At 42.3% G+C, this 14,432-nt stretch overlaps 1 protein-coding gene across 1 annotated transcript; it reads left to right on the plus strand.

Moving 5' to 3' along the window:
* Window positions 1-5,635: 5,635 nt before the first annotated feature.
* Window positions 5,636-8,674, plus strand: LOC136879378 (sodium/potassium-transporting ATPase subunit alpha-like). Its single transcript, XM_067153194.2, has one exon. The coding sequence runs from the start codon at window positions 5,636-5,638 to the stop codon at window positions 8,672-8,674; it is 3,039 nt and encodes a 1,012-aa protein (XP_067009295.2).
* Window positions 8,675-14,432: the final 5,758 nt, after the last annotated feature.

Genomic DNA, 14,432 nt, shown 5'->3' on the forward strand with positions numbered 1-14,432 from the left:
TCACCCAGTAATTAATGTCCATGCCCATCATCTCGGCTTATTATTATTATTATTATTATTATTATTATTATTATTATTATTATTATTATTATTATTCGATCTGTTGGTCCTTGCGATGTACTTTACCCATTTTCACCTCCTTGTCATAGCACTTCACCTGCTATTTCACACTTTGATTATGAAGGTTATTCCACTGAAGCTCAACTTGTAGGATTCCAGCAAGATATAGCGGATATCTTGGATTCAGAAGGTCAAATGGTCTGTATCGCGATTGACCTATCTAAGGCATTTGATAGGGTGGATCATGGGAGACTACTGGCAAAAATGAGTGCAATTGGGTTAGACAAAAGAGTGACTGAATGGGTTGCTATATTTCTAGAAAATAGATCTCAGAGAATTAGAGTAGGTGAAGCTTTATCTTACCCTGTAATAATTAAGAGGGGAATTCCTCAAGGCAATATTATCGGACCTTTATGTTTTCTTGTATATATTGTGCCCTACTGGACTCTGAGGTTCCGGCCAGGCGAAAGCCGGTCTCGAACCCAGAGTACAGTAGTGAAAGTACTCTCACAAACGTGAGCTGGTGCACATAGTCTTACCTGAACACACATCCATCCTCAGCCGGTTACAAGCGCTCTTCTCAGGGATAACATGGGATAAATGGGCAACATAAAGATAAACACTAGGATATGTGACTAATCAGGTAAGAATCGGCTAAATTAAAATATTTAAAAAAATCTAACAGAAACATCGCTGCATTCAAAGTTTAACAAACAGGGATTTATTACATAAAACTAAATTATTTACAAATGAAAGAGCTTTCTTGCGTGACTCCTTCGTACAGCTCCTTAGATAGTTGACAGATGTCGCCTTCGACGTCGCGCTGATCAGGTGCACCCAACGTTCCTGGATCGATGCCCGTTGTCGTGTTGGCTTCAGCTCCTGGTTGTGGCTTCCTCGCAATGATGATGTCAAAAACTCGTTCTGACTTGATGCTGGGGTAATTCCTCGCAGGTACAGTCGTACTAGTAGTATGTGCAGCTGGAAGACAAAGCGTTGTCTCAGTACCAACACGCAGTATGACGACTCGTTCAAGCAGCCTTCTGGTCCAAGAATGAGACTGATATGCCAGGCGGCCTTATTTTTATAATCCAGTTTAGCGTCATCACGCCGCTTGATCGCGTGCAGGATCCGCGCGCCCGCGACTCGCCGTTCTCCCGCGCAACTCCCGCCAAGTACTCCATTTAATGAATGCATTTATGATTGCAGCCCTAATGCATATCAAAATTAAGCAGAAATTATGCAGGTTGCAATTCTTGTATAAAATCCAATGCAACTCTTCCGTAACCAAAGATATTAATTTAATTCTTTCTTCCCTCCTAATATAAGTTTTGCCGGGATTTGGGAAGCGTCCCCAATCTTCATCAAGAGGCTTGGCTTGGGACATAACTCCCTTTAATGAGGTTCTGGAGATTTCTCATAATGACGCTCTAGCTCACTTCACACAAGAACGCGTCCTCTGGACTCATTTATGAAATATGCTATAAGACAGTGACTTCGTGGGTGGTCTCATGTAATCCCAATCTTAATACTAAAATCGATGCTATTGGCTCATGAACAGTATGGTTCAATATAAATGATATAAGTAAAGGAGTGAAATCAGAGGTAAGGCTTTTTGCGGATGATGTTATTCTCTATAGAGTAATAAATAAGTTACAAGATTGTGAACAACTGCAACGTGACCTCGAAAATGTTGTGAGATGGACAGCAGGCAATGGTATGTTGATAAACGGTGTTAAAAGTCTGGTTGTGAGTTTCACAAATAGGAAAAGTCCTCTCACTTTGAATTACTGTGTTGATGGGGTGAAAGTTCCTTTTGGGGATCATTGTAAGTATCTAGATGTTAATATAAGGAAAGATCTTCATTGAGGTAATCACATAAATGAGATTGTAAATAAAGGCTACAGATCTCTGCACATGGTTATGAGGGTGTTTAGGGGTTGTAGTAAGGATGTAAAGGAGAGGGCATATAAGTCTCTGGTAAGACCCCAACTAGAGTATGGTTCCAGTGTATGGGACCCTCACCAGGATTACCTGATTCAGGAACTGGAAAAAATCCAAAGAAAAGCAGCTCGAATTGTTCTGGGTGATTTCCGACAAAAGAGTAGCGTTACAAAAATGTTGCAAAGTTTGGGCTGGGAAGAATGGAGAGAAAGAAGAAGAGCTGCTCGACTAAGTCGTATGTTCCGAGTGTCAGTGGAGAGATTGCGTGGAATGACATTAGTAGACGAATAAGTTTGAGTGGCGTTTATAAAAGTAGGAAAGATCACAATATGAAGATAAAGTTGGAATTCAAATATTCATTTATAGGAAGGGGAGTGAGGGATTGGAATAACTTACCAAGGGAGATGTTCAATAAATTTCCAATTTCTCTGAAATCATTTAGGAAAAGGCTAGGAAAACAACAGATAGGGAATCTGCCACCTGGGCGACTGCCCTAAATGCAGATCAGTATTGATTGATTGATTGATTGATTGATTGATTGATTGATTGATTGATTGATTGATTGATTGATTGATTGATTGATTGATTGATTGATTGATTGATTGATTGATTGATTGATTGATTGATTGATTGATTGATTGATTGATTGATTGATTGATTGATTGATTGATTGATTGATTGATTGATTGATTGATTGATTGATTGAACTTGGTAATCTTGTTTGTGACTGAAATAAATGAAAAACCACTCTTTTCGCGTACTCATTTGGCAGCCTGATACAATGTGATATGAACTTTTTCAAAGTAAATGTTATATGATGACAAGGAACTTAGAATACTCTACAGGTAGGCCATTCCGAGCATGTGTGCTGCCATTGGTCAGCGGCTTGTGACGTCATCGGGAAGAATACATCTGCGGTCTGTAATATTCTCTTGCATTAAATGCTGAATGCAAAATAATATTTATAGTTTCTTTTGCGCTTTCAAACTGGAATGTTTTTCTTTCTTGACTTGGAACACATATTTAAATCATGAATATGTTTAATGAATGAGAGAAAAATAGAAAATATTTATCGTAGGGCAAATTATAGTGCATAATGTATGTGTCAGCCTCGTAAACCTTAGTTAGGCATGTGTTTTGTTAATAATCATAATACAATGAATAGGTAGTTCTTAAAATTGGTTTAACATTTTTCTTCTTCATTGGACAAGACGGATGAGGATTTCGCAGTCTATCACGACTTAGCAGGCTACGGCGCTCAGTGGGCTGTTTTTGCCACGGTAGGTTTTAAATATCCTTCAAAAGTTGAAGTTAGCGACACTGTCACCGGCTTTATGTTAAGGCAGGAAATGTAATCTATGGCTGTTAAGGAGAGTGGGTTCTTCTTTACGCATTCCTCTTCATTGCTTCACATTTGGCCTTTTTGTTCAAATGTCTCATACGTATGCAAGTCCTTGTCCTTCCATATAAGGCAATGATTTTCCTATCGACTTCGGGAAATTTCGAGTGTATAGTTGATGTTAATGTTTCCATTACTTTGCAGCACCTTGAAATACAGTGCCCGTGGAAGGAAGCAAAAATAACTTCAAACACCATTGTCGTAGCCAAACACTCAGGGGAAGAAGAAGTGATGCCACCTTTAGAAATGATAGAGATCCGGTCTTGTTCAGAGGATAGTATCGGATCAAGACGATATATCCGTTTTTGTTCCCAACGAACTGTCAATGTCTTCACACTTGTAGGCGACGTAACCTGCCAAGTATTTTAAAGCATCGTCTGCTACATCTTCATTGGGAATCGTTAAACTGCTCAGGTCAGTATCAAGTAGCAAGTTTTCTTCACTTCTATCAAAACTCAAAACATCGGACGGGTTGTCAGTCACTTCGATGCAAAGTTCGCTGGAAAGGAAATTCTGGAATTCTTCAGTTCCTTCGTCAGGTGTGAGAGGGTCAGAAAATGTAGAAAGTTGACTTCTGTCCTGAGCAACAGAGGCTCCACGAGATAGAGGCATGTCGTTCGCGTTTCCAGTTAGTATTAAGAGTCGCATTCTGTTTTTCACTTCGAAAGGAGTGGGACCCCGAAGTCTAGAAAAATAATTGTCCAGACAGTCTGATTCAGTCTGGAAGTCAAAATGTACTTTGCCCTAATGCCTTTCATATCTCCAAAGAGTCCAATAAGGGAGTTTATGGATATTAAAAACCCTTTCTGGAACGGAAGGAGACTGCTTCTTTTTCCCAGCCGCATACTCGAGCAAATGTCAAAAAATATTTTAAAAGTGTTTTCTTGACTTCGATGTTTGAGGCCATAACCACTTCTAAGGGGAGCTTTTCCGTCGTTAGGGACCCTTGAGTTCAAAACAACGAATACATCATTTATTAATGATGTTTGTGTAGAATACATTTAATTTCTGTTCTGGTACACAGCTCTACTCAGTTGACCTCCCGAGGCTGAATGGACCCGTCCCATTCCTCGTACCACTTTTCAAATTTCATGGCAGAGCCGGGAATCGAAACCGGACCTCCGGGGCTGGCAGTTAATCACGCTAACCACTACACCACAGAGGCGGACCTCAGTTTTATTTCCATGTCAATTCGGTATTTTCTGGAATGGAACAGCGTCCGATTTCAATATCTTCCGTATGGGGAGACCCAGTAATTCATTTTTCAAGTCTCGTTCATAATCATCCGAAAGAAATATTCTTGCATTATTAATATTTAATTTGTCAATTCGTTTGCACCTAGCTACCCATGTATTTTGGAGTGCCTCATTCTTTGGGAATCGATGGTAAACTATGACCTCAGTTTTGTAACCAATATTATTACACAGAGCAACGGCACAGTTAGTTCTCTTTTTTCTCATTTTACTTAAATACGTAGAACACTAAAGCAACCAATTGCCTGTTAAATGAGAAACGAAGTGTTTACACCGGCAAGTTAGATTTTATAACATAGACTTTACTATTTATCACCCACAAACGTAACACAACCAAGACTTCAAAGCGAGTGGCGAGTTGAAAGGTCACTGTATCTTCCCAGTGACATCACGTTAGACTTGACTCGTTTGCTACGAAATGCGCGGGAAGCCGGAATACACCCCCCTGATATGATGATGATTACACTTTAAACTGATTTTAAATATTCTCAGCCCTGATAGGGGAGGAATGCTATAATGTAGACAAAATTGGTATATATAATCGTTTTGCCTGTTCTTTTATCTCTATGGGAGGTATATTTTTAGATAACTATTTTATTATACACTCTTGGATGTTCTAAGAACATTGTTCTGGAAATATTATACTTCAATTACCCTTAATAAAACCTATTCGTCTCCAGCAACGCCATCTTCAATTCTATCTTCATACTTTGAAAGCCACACCAAATAGTGAGTTATCTATCTTAATGTCTTGTTGTGATCGAAGAAGAAACACGGAATAACAATATTTAGCTGAGAAACGGAAGTAAAATAGTTTTATGACAGTTCTCATTTGGAGAAAATCACGGTAAACTAATTATATTATCTTAAAGGTACTGAGCTTTCTTATCATTATAGCAACTGTGACTGCACTCCAATATTGAGATAAATATACCGTCTTTTACTTCGCAGTGACATACAGATAACTTCCTCCACGACTATGTTCAGAACGGATTCCAAGAAACTTAACCAAAGTACGAGTAAGGTTATATCCCAACTTGAAATAGAAGAACTGAAGCATGATGTTGAGCTAATTGATCATCTGCTTCCATGGGATTTATTTTATCAGAAGTTTGACACACATCCCGTAGATGGTCTGACTTCCAGACAGGCTGAAATAAATTTCATAAAGTACGGACCAAACGAATTAAAACCTACAGAAGATATACCTAAATGGCTGATATTTTTCAAAAATTTCTTCGGCGGTTTTGCAATTATGCTGTGGATTGGTGGATTTTTGTGCTTCTTCGCTTATGGTCTGGAACGAGGAAAGACTGTAGATGCACCGAATGATCATTTGTACCTTGGATCTGTTTTATTAATAGTGGTAATAATTACGGGAATATTTTCTCATTTTCAGCAGCGGAAGAGTTCCCAGATTATGGATTCCTTCAAAGATATGATGCCTGAATTTGCAACCGTAATTAGAGATGGAGTGAAGCAAGTTATTCCCTTACAAGAAGTTGTGATTGGTGACTTAGTGGTTATCAAAGGGGGTGATAAAATTCCAGCAGATATGAGGATCATAGAATCTCACGGTTTGATGGTGGACAATTCATCTCTAACAGGAGAATCTGAACCACAAAGACGTATAACAGAATCCACCCATAATAATCCTTTAGAAACTAAAAATTTAGCTTTCTCATCCACTCTTGTCGTTGAGGGAACTGGAAAAGGTATAGTTATAAGCATTGGTGATAACACAGTTATGGGAAGAATAGCAGAATTAACTTCTGGTTTACGCTTAGTTGAGACGCCGATCGCCAAAGAAATTCATCATTTTATAAATATAATCACGGGAGTTGCTCTGTTTTTTGGTGTTGTGTTTTTCTTACTTTCTCTTTTAATGGGATATCGCTGGCTCGACTCTGTTATCTTTCTTATCGGCATTATCGTCGCTAACGTACCCGAAGGTTTGCTGGTGACAGTAACAATGTGTCTAACGCTTTCAGCCCAACGTATGGCTAAAAAGAACTGCCTCGTTAAGAATCTAGAAGCTGTTGAAACTCTAGGTTCAACGTCTACAATATGCTCAGACAAGACTGGAACCCTCACACAGAATAGAATGACTGTCTCACATGCGTGGTACAACTCCAAAATCATCGACATAGACACTTCTGAAGAAGGCACCATTAAGTTGGACCGTAAAGATCCCACCTTCCAAGCATTATGCCGTATTGTAATGTTGTGTAACAGAGCTGAATTCAAAGAAGGACAAGATGAAATACCACTCGTAAAAAGGGAGGTTATTGGTGATGCTTCAGAAGCCGGTTTGCTTAAATTTGGTGAAAAGGTCGTAGGTAATACCATGAAGGTTCGAGCTCGTAACCCGAAAGTCTGTGAGATACCATTCAATTCAGTCAATAAATTTCAGATATCTATCCACCGTATTGAAAAACCCGAAAATGATGTACATCTTCTTGTTATGAAAGGTGCTCCGGAAAGAATCATAGATCTCTGTTCGACCATTCTCTTGAATGGTTCTTCAAAGCCTTTAGGAAAAGACGTACATGATAAATTCTTGAAAGTATACCAAACTCTTGGAAGTTTTGGTGAGCGTGTTCTTGGTTTTTGTGACAGAACTCTGCCTCTTGATTCGTTTCCACCTAACTTTAAATTCAATGCAGATCAACCGAATTTTCCGTTGAAAGGAATGCGTTTTGTGGGTTTGCTCTCTATGATAGATCCTCCAAGGGCTGGAGTACCTGATGCCGTAGCCAAATGTCGATCTGCTGGGATCAGGGTCATCATGGTAACAGGTGATCATCCTTCCACGGCTCAGGCAATCGCGAAGCAAGTTGGTATCATATCAGAAGGCAGTGAGACAGTAGAAGACGTGGCTGCCAGACGGCGTATTCCCATAGAAGAGGTAGATCACTCCGAAGTGAATGTTATGGTGATGGAAGGCAGTAAGCTGAGAGACCTTGCAGAGTGGGAACTCGATCAAATTATAACTGACCACTCCGAGATCGTGTTCGCTCGCACGTCACCAACGCAGAAACTAAACATTGTTGAAAGCTTTCAGAGGCTCGGCGCTATCGTAGCCGTGACAGGAGATGGAGTGAACGATTCTCCAGCGCTCAAGAAGGCCGATATTGGAGTAGCTATGGGTATCACAGGGTCTGACGTGGCCAAGCAGGCAGCAGATATGATTTTACTAGACGATAACTTCGCTTCTATTGTTACAGGAGTAGAGGAAGGACGACTTATTTTTGATAACTTAAAAAAGTCAATAGCATATACCTTAACTTCTAACACTCCAGAGATGACACCTTTCCTGGTGTGCATTCTTGCTGATATTCCACTTCCGTTGGGAATTATTGCTATTTTATGCATCAATATCGGCACAGATTTATGGCCTGCTATTTCATTAGCGTATGAACCGGCAGAATCTGATATTATGGAAAGAAAACCTCGTAATCCCAAAAGAGATAAACTTGTCAATAGTAGACTTATCTCTATGGCGTACGGGCAGATCGGAGTTATACAAGCTTGTGCGGGTTTCTTTGTTTATTTTTACGTGATGGCTCAAAATGGGTGGCTGCCCGATAGACTCATTGGTATCCGTAAAGACTGGGAATCGAAAGTTGTGAACGATCTGGAAGATTCATTCGGTCAAGAATGGACTTACGAGGCTAGAGAGTATTTGGAGTATACGTGCCACACAGCGTTCTTTGTGGCCATTGTGGAGACCCAATGGGCAGACTTGATTATCTGTAAGACTCGTCGTTTATCTATTATTCATCAAGGGATGACCAACTGGCCGTTGAATTTCGGGTTAGTTTTTGAAACCGCACTGGCTATAATAGTGGTTTACACTCCAGGCATGTATTCCGTCCTCCATACCGTCCCTTTAAAGTTCGAATGGTGGCTACCAGGCCTTCCATTTGCAGTCATAATCATAGTTTACGACGAGACTCGACGGTTTTTGTTGAGGAGGTATCCCGGTGGATGCGTAGAACGAGAAACTTACTACTGAAAAATTATACAAAAACATTCATTATCAGGAACGTATGTAAATAGTGTTTAGTCTAATTTTAACTGGTTGTTCCTCCAAGGATTATACAATAAAATGTACTTAGATGTAATTTAATTCAAATGTCTTTCAGGGAAAATATTAGACTATTGTTTCGAGATATTCGCACAGACACACAAAGTTCTGGCGACGTAAGAATGGCAAAGGTAGTGGTGGTGGTGATTATTGTTTCTTTTTTTTTTGCTATTGGCTTTACGTCGCACCGACACAGATAGGTCTTATGGCGACGATGGGACAGGAACGGGCTAGGACTGGGAAGGAAGCGGCCGTGGCCTTAATTTAGGTACAGCCCCAGCATTTGCCTGGTGTGAAAATGGGAAACCACGGAAAACCATCTTCAGGTCTGCCGACAGTGGGGCTCGAACCCACTATCTCTCGATTACTGGATACTGGCCGCACTTAAGCGACTGCAGCTATCGAGCTCGGTGATTATTGTTTTAAAAGGAAGTACAACTGGACAACCATCCTCTATATAACACTAATCAGAGAGAAAAAATGGAAGGATCCGACATTTCGAAAAATGAAGGTATCGGCCAAAGGAAGACAAGGGTCACGAAGGGCGTGAAAATGAAAGACTCCCTAGGCCTCCATACGTAATACCGTCGGGGTCGGAAAAGAACAAGAGTTGACCAAGGAAGGTCAGATAGGATAGGTGAAAGTGAGGAGACGGGCCAAGTAAGTGGAAGCAATGCCAGGACTCAGCTAAGAGCCCCGTGGTCGCCAAACCACGCTCCAAAGTTCAGAGCCCATGGGGCCCCTTTTTGTCGCCTCTTACGACAGGCAGGGGATACAGTGGGTGTTATTCTACCGCCCCCACCCACAGGGGGATAAGAATGGCAAAGGGCTAGAATTGAGAAGGTGCGGTAATGGTTTAAAACATGAGAAACCACGGAAAATCATCTTCAGAGCAGCTGATGATTTCGAAGCCACCATCTCCCGAATCCAGCCAACTCGCTTGGTTTAAGGAGAAAGTATAACCAAGCAACCATTCCCTACTCAAATGACTTACACTAGGTTATTACGAATCGTACAATGCAATGAAGAGAGAAATTCCAGTTATTTACGGAATGTACAGATAATTTGCATCTGAGCAGATAGAGTTAGATCCAGATTCTTGAGTCACTCTACTGCTCTTGGCGAGGCAGCCTGTTCAAAATGTCTCCTGAGCAATTTCACATAAATGTCAGTCACTGTCAGTGTCAACCCCTGATACGGAGTCGGGGATGAGGTGAGATTAAATTAGATGACATGTTTTAAGGTCGGATGAGGAACTAATGAAGATGAAATGAATTATGGTGAATGAAATTACTCTTACTGTAGGTAAGGAGGCGGAAGAAATCAGCTGTGACCCCTGTATAAGAACTGTCCTGGCATTTGCTTGGAAGTGAAAATGGGAAACAACAGAAAGCCATTCTCAGGACAGCCGATGGTGGGACTCCAACCCACGCGTCTCCAGATAGCAGATCATCCTGTGGGTGGGGGTGGTAAAATATCATCCACGATATTCCCTTCCTGTTGTAAGAGGCAGAACCATGCGCGTACGGGATAAAAGCGTACTGATTTACTGTGGACGGCGCCCGTATGCCATACGGTTCCCGTCCCTTGCTTGGAAGTAGTAGTTTATCGGATGTCCACTAGAGTGCAGCAGTCATCGGGAAGTGTAGTTTTTCCTTGCCATGACCTCTACCAAATACAGTAGAGACAATACGCGACACTTACGGATTTCGCCTTGCTAAAATGGGAGACAATTCGACGGTGGCGCTCCTAGTGACTTGACCTGAACAAAACGCGCTAAATTCAAATATCAATGGAAATGTATATACGGAAATGGATAAGTAAATTACGTATAGAAAGAAAGTGGTATTGAGATATTAACTTCGAAGTTGCTAAAGCAATTCTGGATAAATGAAAGAAGAATTATTTAAAAGGTTATTATTCAAAGACTGAAATTAGACACATAAACAAGACATGAAATGGGCTGCTGTGAAATGGCTTGATCTTTCATTTATGCATTACTTTTTTAGCTTTAGCATTCCTGCCTGAACTTTTACGGTTGGATTTGTCTTTTTTCTCATTTAAAAAACATTGTATGATCACATTAAGACACTTATCAATAAAAATATCGGCACATTCCTTACACACATGATGCAATGAATTAACATTTAAAAGCTGGACAATTTTCCTCTTAACATGAAGCCTACTAACAGAAAGAAAATCTATAAAATTCCGGCTTTAATCTGAGAAGAGGGATTAAAGAAATAAAAGTATGAAAATGTTGTCGATAGTGATGCTTTGAAGAATATTTACGTACAATTAGAGTAAAAATGTAACATACCCTTAGCTGTATAGTCGAGGATTTTTGAAGTCGCTGGCCTGGAAATGATCTGAACAGATCTTATAATTCTTATATAAGCGTAACGTCCCTTCTTTCTTGTACACCTTATTCCAATCACTTCTGAGACATTTCAAAACCCACAGATCACACCTACAACAACACATCGGTATTGAAGGTTAACTGCTGCACTATACAATAAAATATGCGTATTGCATTTTATGCCAGTTAAAATATGGGTCGAGCATGTCAGAAGAAGTACTATAAAAATCTCTGTCACTGGAAGAATATATATGCAAACACAATATTACTTACATGTTCTTATCACGAGGGAACCTGAAGAACGACCGCGCATTTTTCACGACTTCGTAATTACTGCAGCCAAAGACAGCACATACCTTTCCCCTCATATTGAGAGGAGATATCAAGGTATGACACACGCTACTATTTAATTATGTCAACTCACTGACAACGCATAAATAACACCAAAAACTTCACACAAAAATACACGTGCTCTTATGAGAGAATCAGTACTGTTCAGGTCTATCCGCTCGAGTGAGCTCCAATAGCTGTCCCTCGACATCTCGCTCAGTGTCGCGTTTTGTCTCTACTGCATTTGCCTCTACCGGAGCACTCCATGCGCCGGGTGCTGAGCGCGCCAAATACACTGACTGACAGAGCAAATGCAACACCAAGAAGGAGTGGTCAGAACTTTATGCCAATTGCAGGGTAGACTGACGTCACTGAGGTATGCTCATGTGAAATGCGCCGCTGTGCTGCGCACGTAGCGAACGATAAATGGGACACGGCGTTGGCGAATGGCCCACTTCGTACCGTGATTTCTCAGCCGACAGTCATTGTAGAACGTGTTGTCGTGTGCCACAGGACACGTGTATACCTAAGAATGCCAGGCCGCCGTCAACGGAGGCATTTCCAGCAGACAGACGACTTTACGAGGGGTATGGTGATCGGGCTGAGAAGGGCAGGTTGGTCGCTTCGTCAAATCGCAGCCGATACCCATAGGGATGTGTCCACGGTGCAGCGCCTGTGGCGAAGATGGTTGGCGCAGGGACATGTGGCACGTGCGAGGGGTCCAGGCGCAGCCCGAGTGACGTCAACACGCGAGGATCGGCGCATCCGCCGCCAAGCGGTGGCAGCCCCGCACGCCACGTCAACCGCCATTCTTCAGCATGTGCAAGACACCCTGGCTGTTCCAATATCGACCAGAACAATTTCCCGTCGATTGGTTGAAGGAGGCCTGCACTCCCGGCGTCCGCTCAGAAGACTACCATTGACTCCACAGCATAGACGTGCACGCCTGGCATGGTGCCGGGCTGGAGCGACTTGGATGAGGGAATGGCGGAACGTCGTGTTCTCCGATGAGTCACGCTTCTGTTCTGTCAGTGATAGTCACCGCAGACGAGTGTGGCGTCGGCGTGGAGAAAGGTCAAATCCGGCAGTAACTGTGGAGCGCCCTACCGCTAGACAACGCGGCATCATGGTTTGGGGCGCTATTGCGTATGATTCCACGTCACCTCTAGTGCGTATTCAAGGCACGTTAAATGCCCACCGCTACGTGCAGCATGTGCTGCGGCCGGTGGCACTCCCGTACCTTCAGGGGCTGCCCAATGCTCTGTTTCAGCAGGATAATGCCCGCCCACACACTGCTCGCATCTCCCAACAGGCTCTACGAGGTGTACAGATGCTTCCGTGGCCAGCGTACTCTCCGGATCTCTCACCAATCGAACACGTGTGGGATCTCATTGGACGCCGTTTGCAAACTCTGCCCCAGCCTCGTACGGACGACCAACTGTGGCAAATGGTTGACAGAGAATGGAGAACCATCCCTCAGGACACCATCCGCACTCTTATTGACTCTGTACCTCGACGTGTTTCTGCGTGCATCGCCGCTCGCGGTGGTCCTACATCCTACTGAGTCGATGCCGTGCGCATTGTGTAACCTGCATATCGGTTTGAAATAAACATCAATTATTCGTCCGTGCCGTCTCTGTTTTTTCCCCAACTTTCATCCCTTTCGAACCACTCCTTCTTGGTGTTGCATTTGCTCTGTCAGTCAGTGTATGTCGCGCTGTCAGCGGTGTTACTGTACAGACCAGTAGCGGCCGGTGGTCTCTCAGTTCAGGAGGGTAGGGGGTGGCCTCACTAATTTTTCCCACAACTCTTTCTTTGCTACTGATCAGTACTACCGCACTCATTCAACTCTTCCGCGCGAAAACAAACTAATTCACTGCTGCCAACGCTCACAAAACACGGGATGCAAGCCAGAGACCCAATTTGAATCAAAATTCCTGGTCTCAAATGTTACATTTCAATATAACTATTTATTACTTTTCTTCTTAAAATATAAATAATAGGGCGAAAGAAGTCATAAATTATTATTTCATTTTATTGTATTTGACCATAGAAATTTGGTTGGTGCATGCTCGTTTAGCGGTTTGTGAGGATATCTTTACTGCTACACTGCTACGGACTCTGCGCACGTGAAAGCCTCTTCCCGCACCCTAGCAACCCCCCCCCCCCCCCTCCGCCTATTACTTCTGAGTCCCCTCACCTACACTATGTCCTCGGACAGAAGCTGGAAAGTCCGTGCCTTATCTTCAACCGGAAAACATTTAGCAGTGAACTGCGCGCTGAAAGTCAGTCACCTAAGTTTGATATTGCCGAACAGTCTTCCTTATTGATGAGAATTTACAGTTTCACAATGAAATGTCATTTTCTTAGCATTATTCGAGTCCAATGTATGACTTCAAATGTCGAGGGAAAATAAAAGAACTTCGTTCTCTTTTTGGCAAGTTGCTTTACGTCGCACCGACACAGGTAGATCTTATGGCGACAATGGGACAGGAAAGGGCTAGGAGTGGGAAGGAAGCGGCCGTGGCCTTAATTAAGGTACAGTCCCAGCTTTTTCCTGGTGTGAAAATGGGGAAACCACGGAAAACCATATTCAGGGCTGCCGACAGTGGGGTTCGAACACACTATCTCCCGAATACCGGATACTGGCCACACTTAAGCGACTGCAGCTATCGAGCTCGGTTTTTCGTTCTCTAGGGAGGACATCGCCCGGGAGTCCTATAGGGTCGGCCGCTACTGGTACAAACATGTCCTCACGCGGCTCAGTGATATCTTGGAGACTTCATCAGGAGAAGCGGGTTCAGAAATAGATGACAGTGATGAATACTCTGCTTATGAATCAGATAACATATCAAGTGATAGTTCGGGGAAGATTTTCATTTCTTACGTTAGCCCTACTTTCAAGTGCAAGTTCTTTTAGCTGCATTATTTTACTCCGAATACAAACGATAAAAAAAATACTTCATCTCTCCCGAAATTTGGGTTTATTTTTTCGTA

Source organism: Anabrus simplex, chromosome 8, assembly GCF_040414725.1.
Source record: "Anabrus simplex isolate iqAnaSimp1 chromosome 8, ASM4041472v1, whole genome shotgun sequence".
In the NCBI taxonomy this organism is placed as follows: domain Eukaryota; kingdom Metazoa; phylum Arthropoda; class Insecta; order Orthoptera; family Tettigoniidae; genus Anabrus; species Anabrus simplex.

Excerpts from the sequence above, each read along its gene's own strand:
- LOC136879378 (XM_067153194.2), top strand. The coding sequence starts at position 5,636 with ATGTTCAGAACGGATTCCAAGAAACTTAACCAAAGTACGAGTAAGGTT.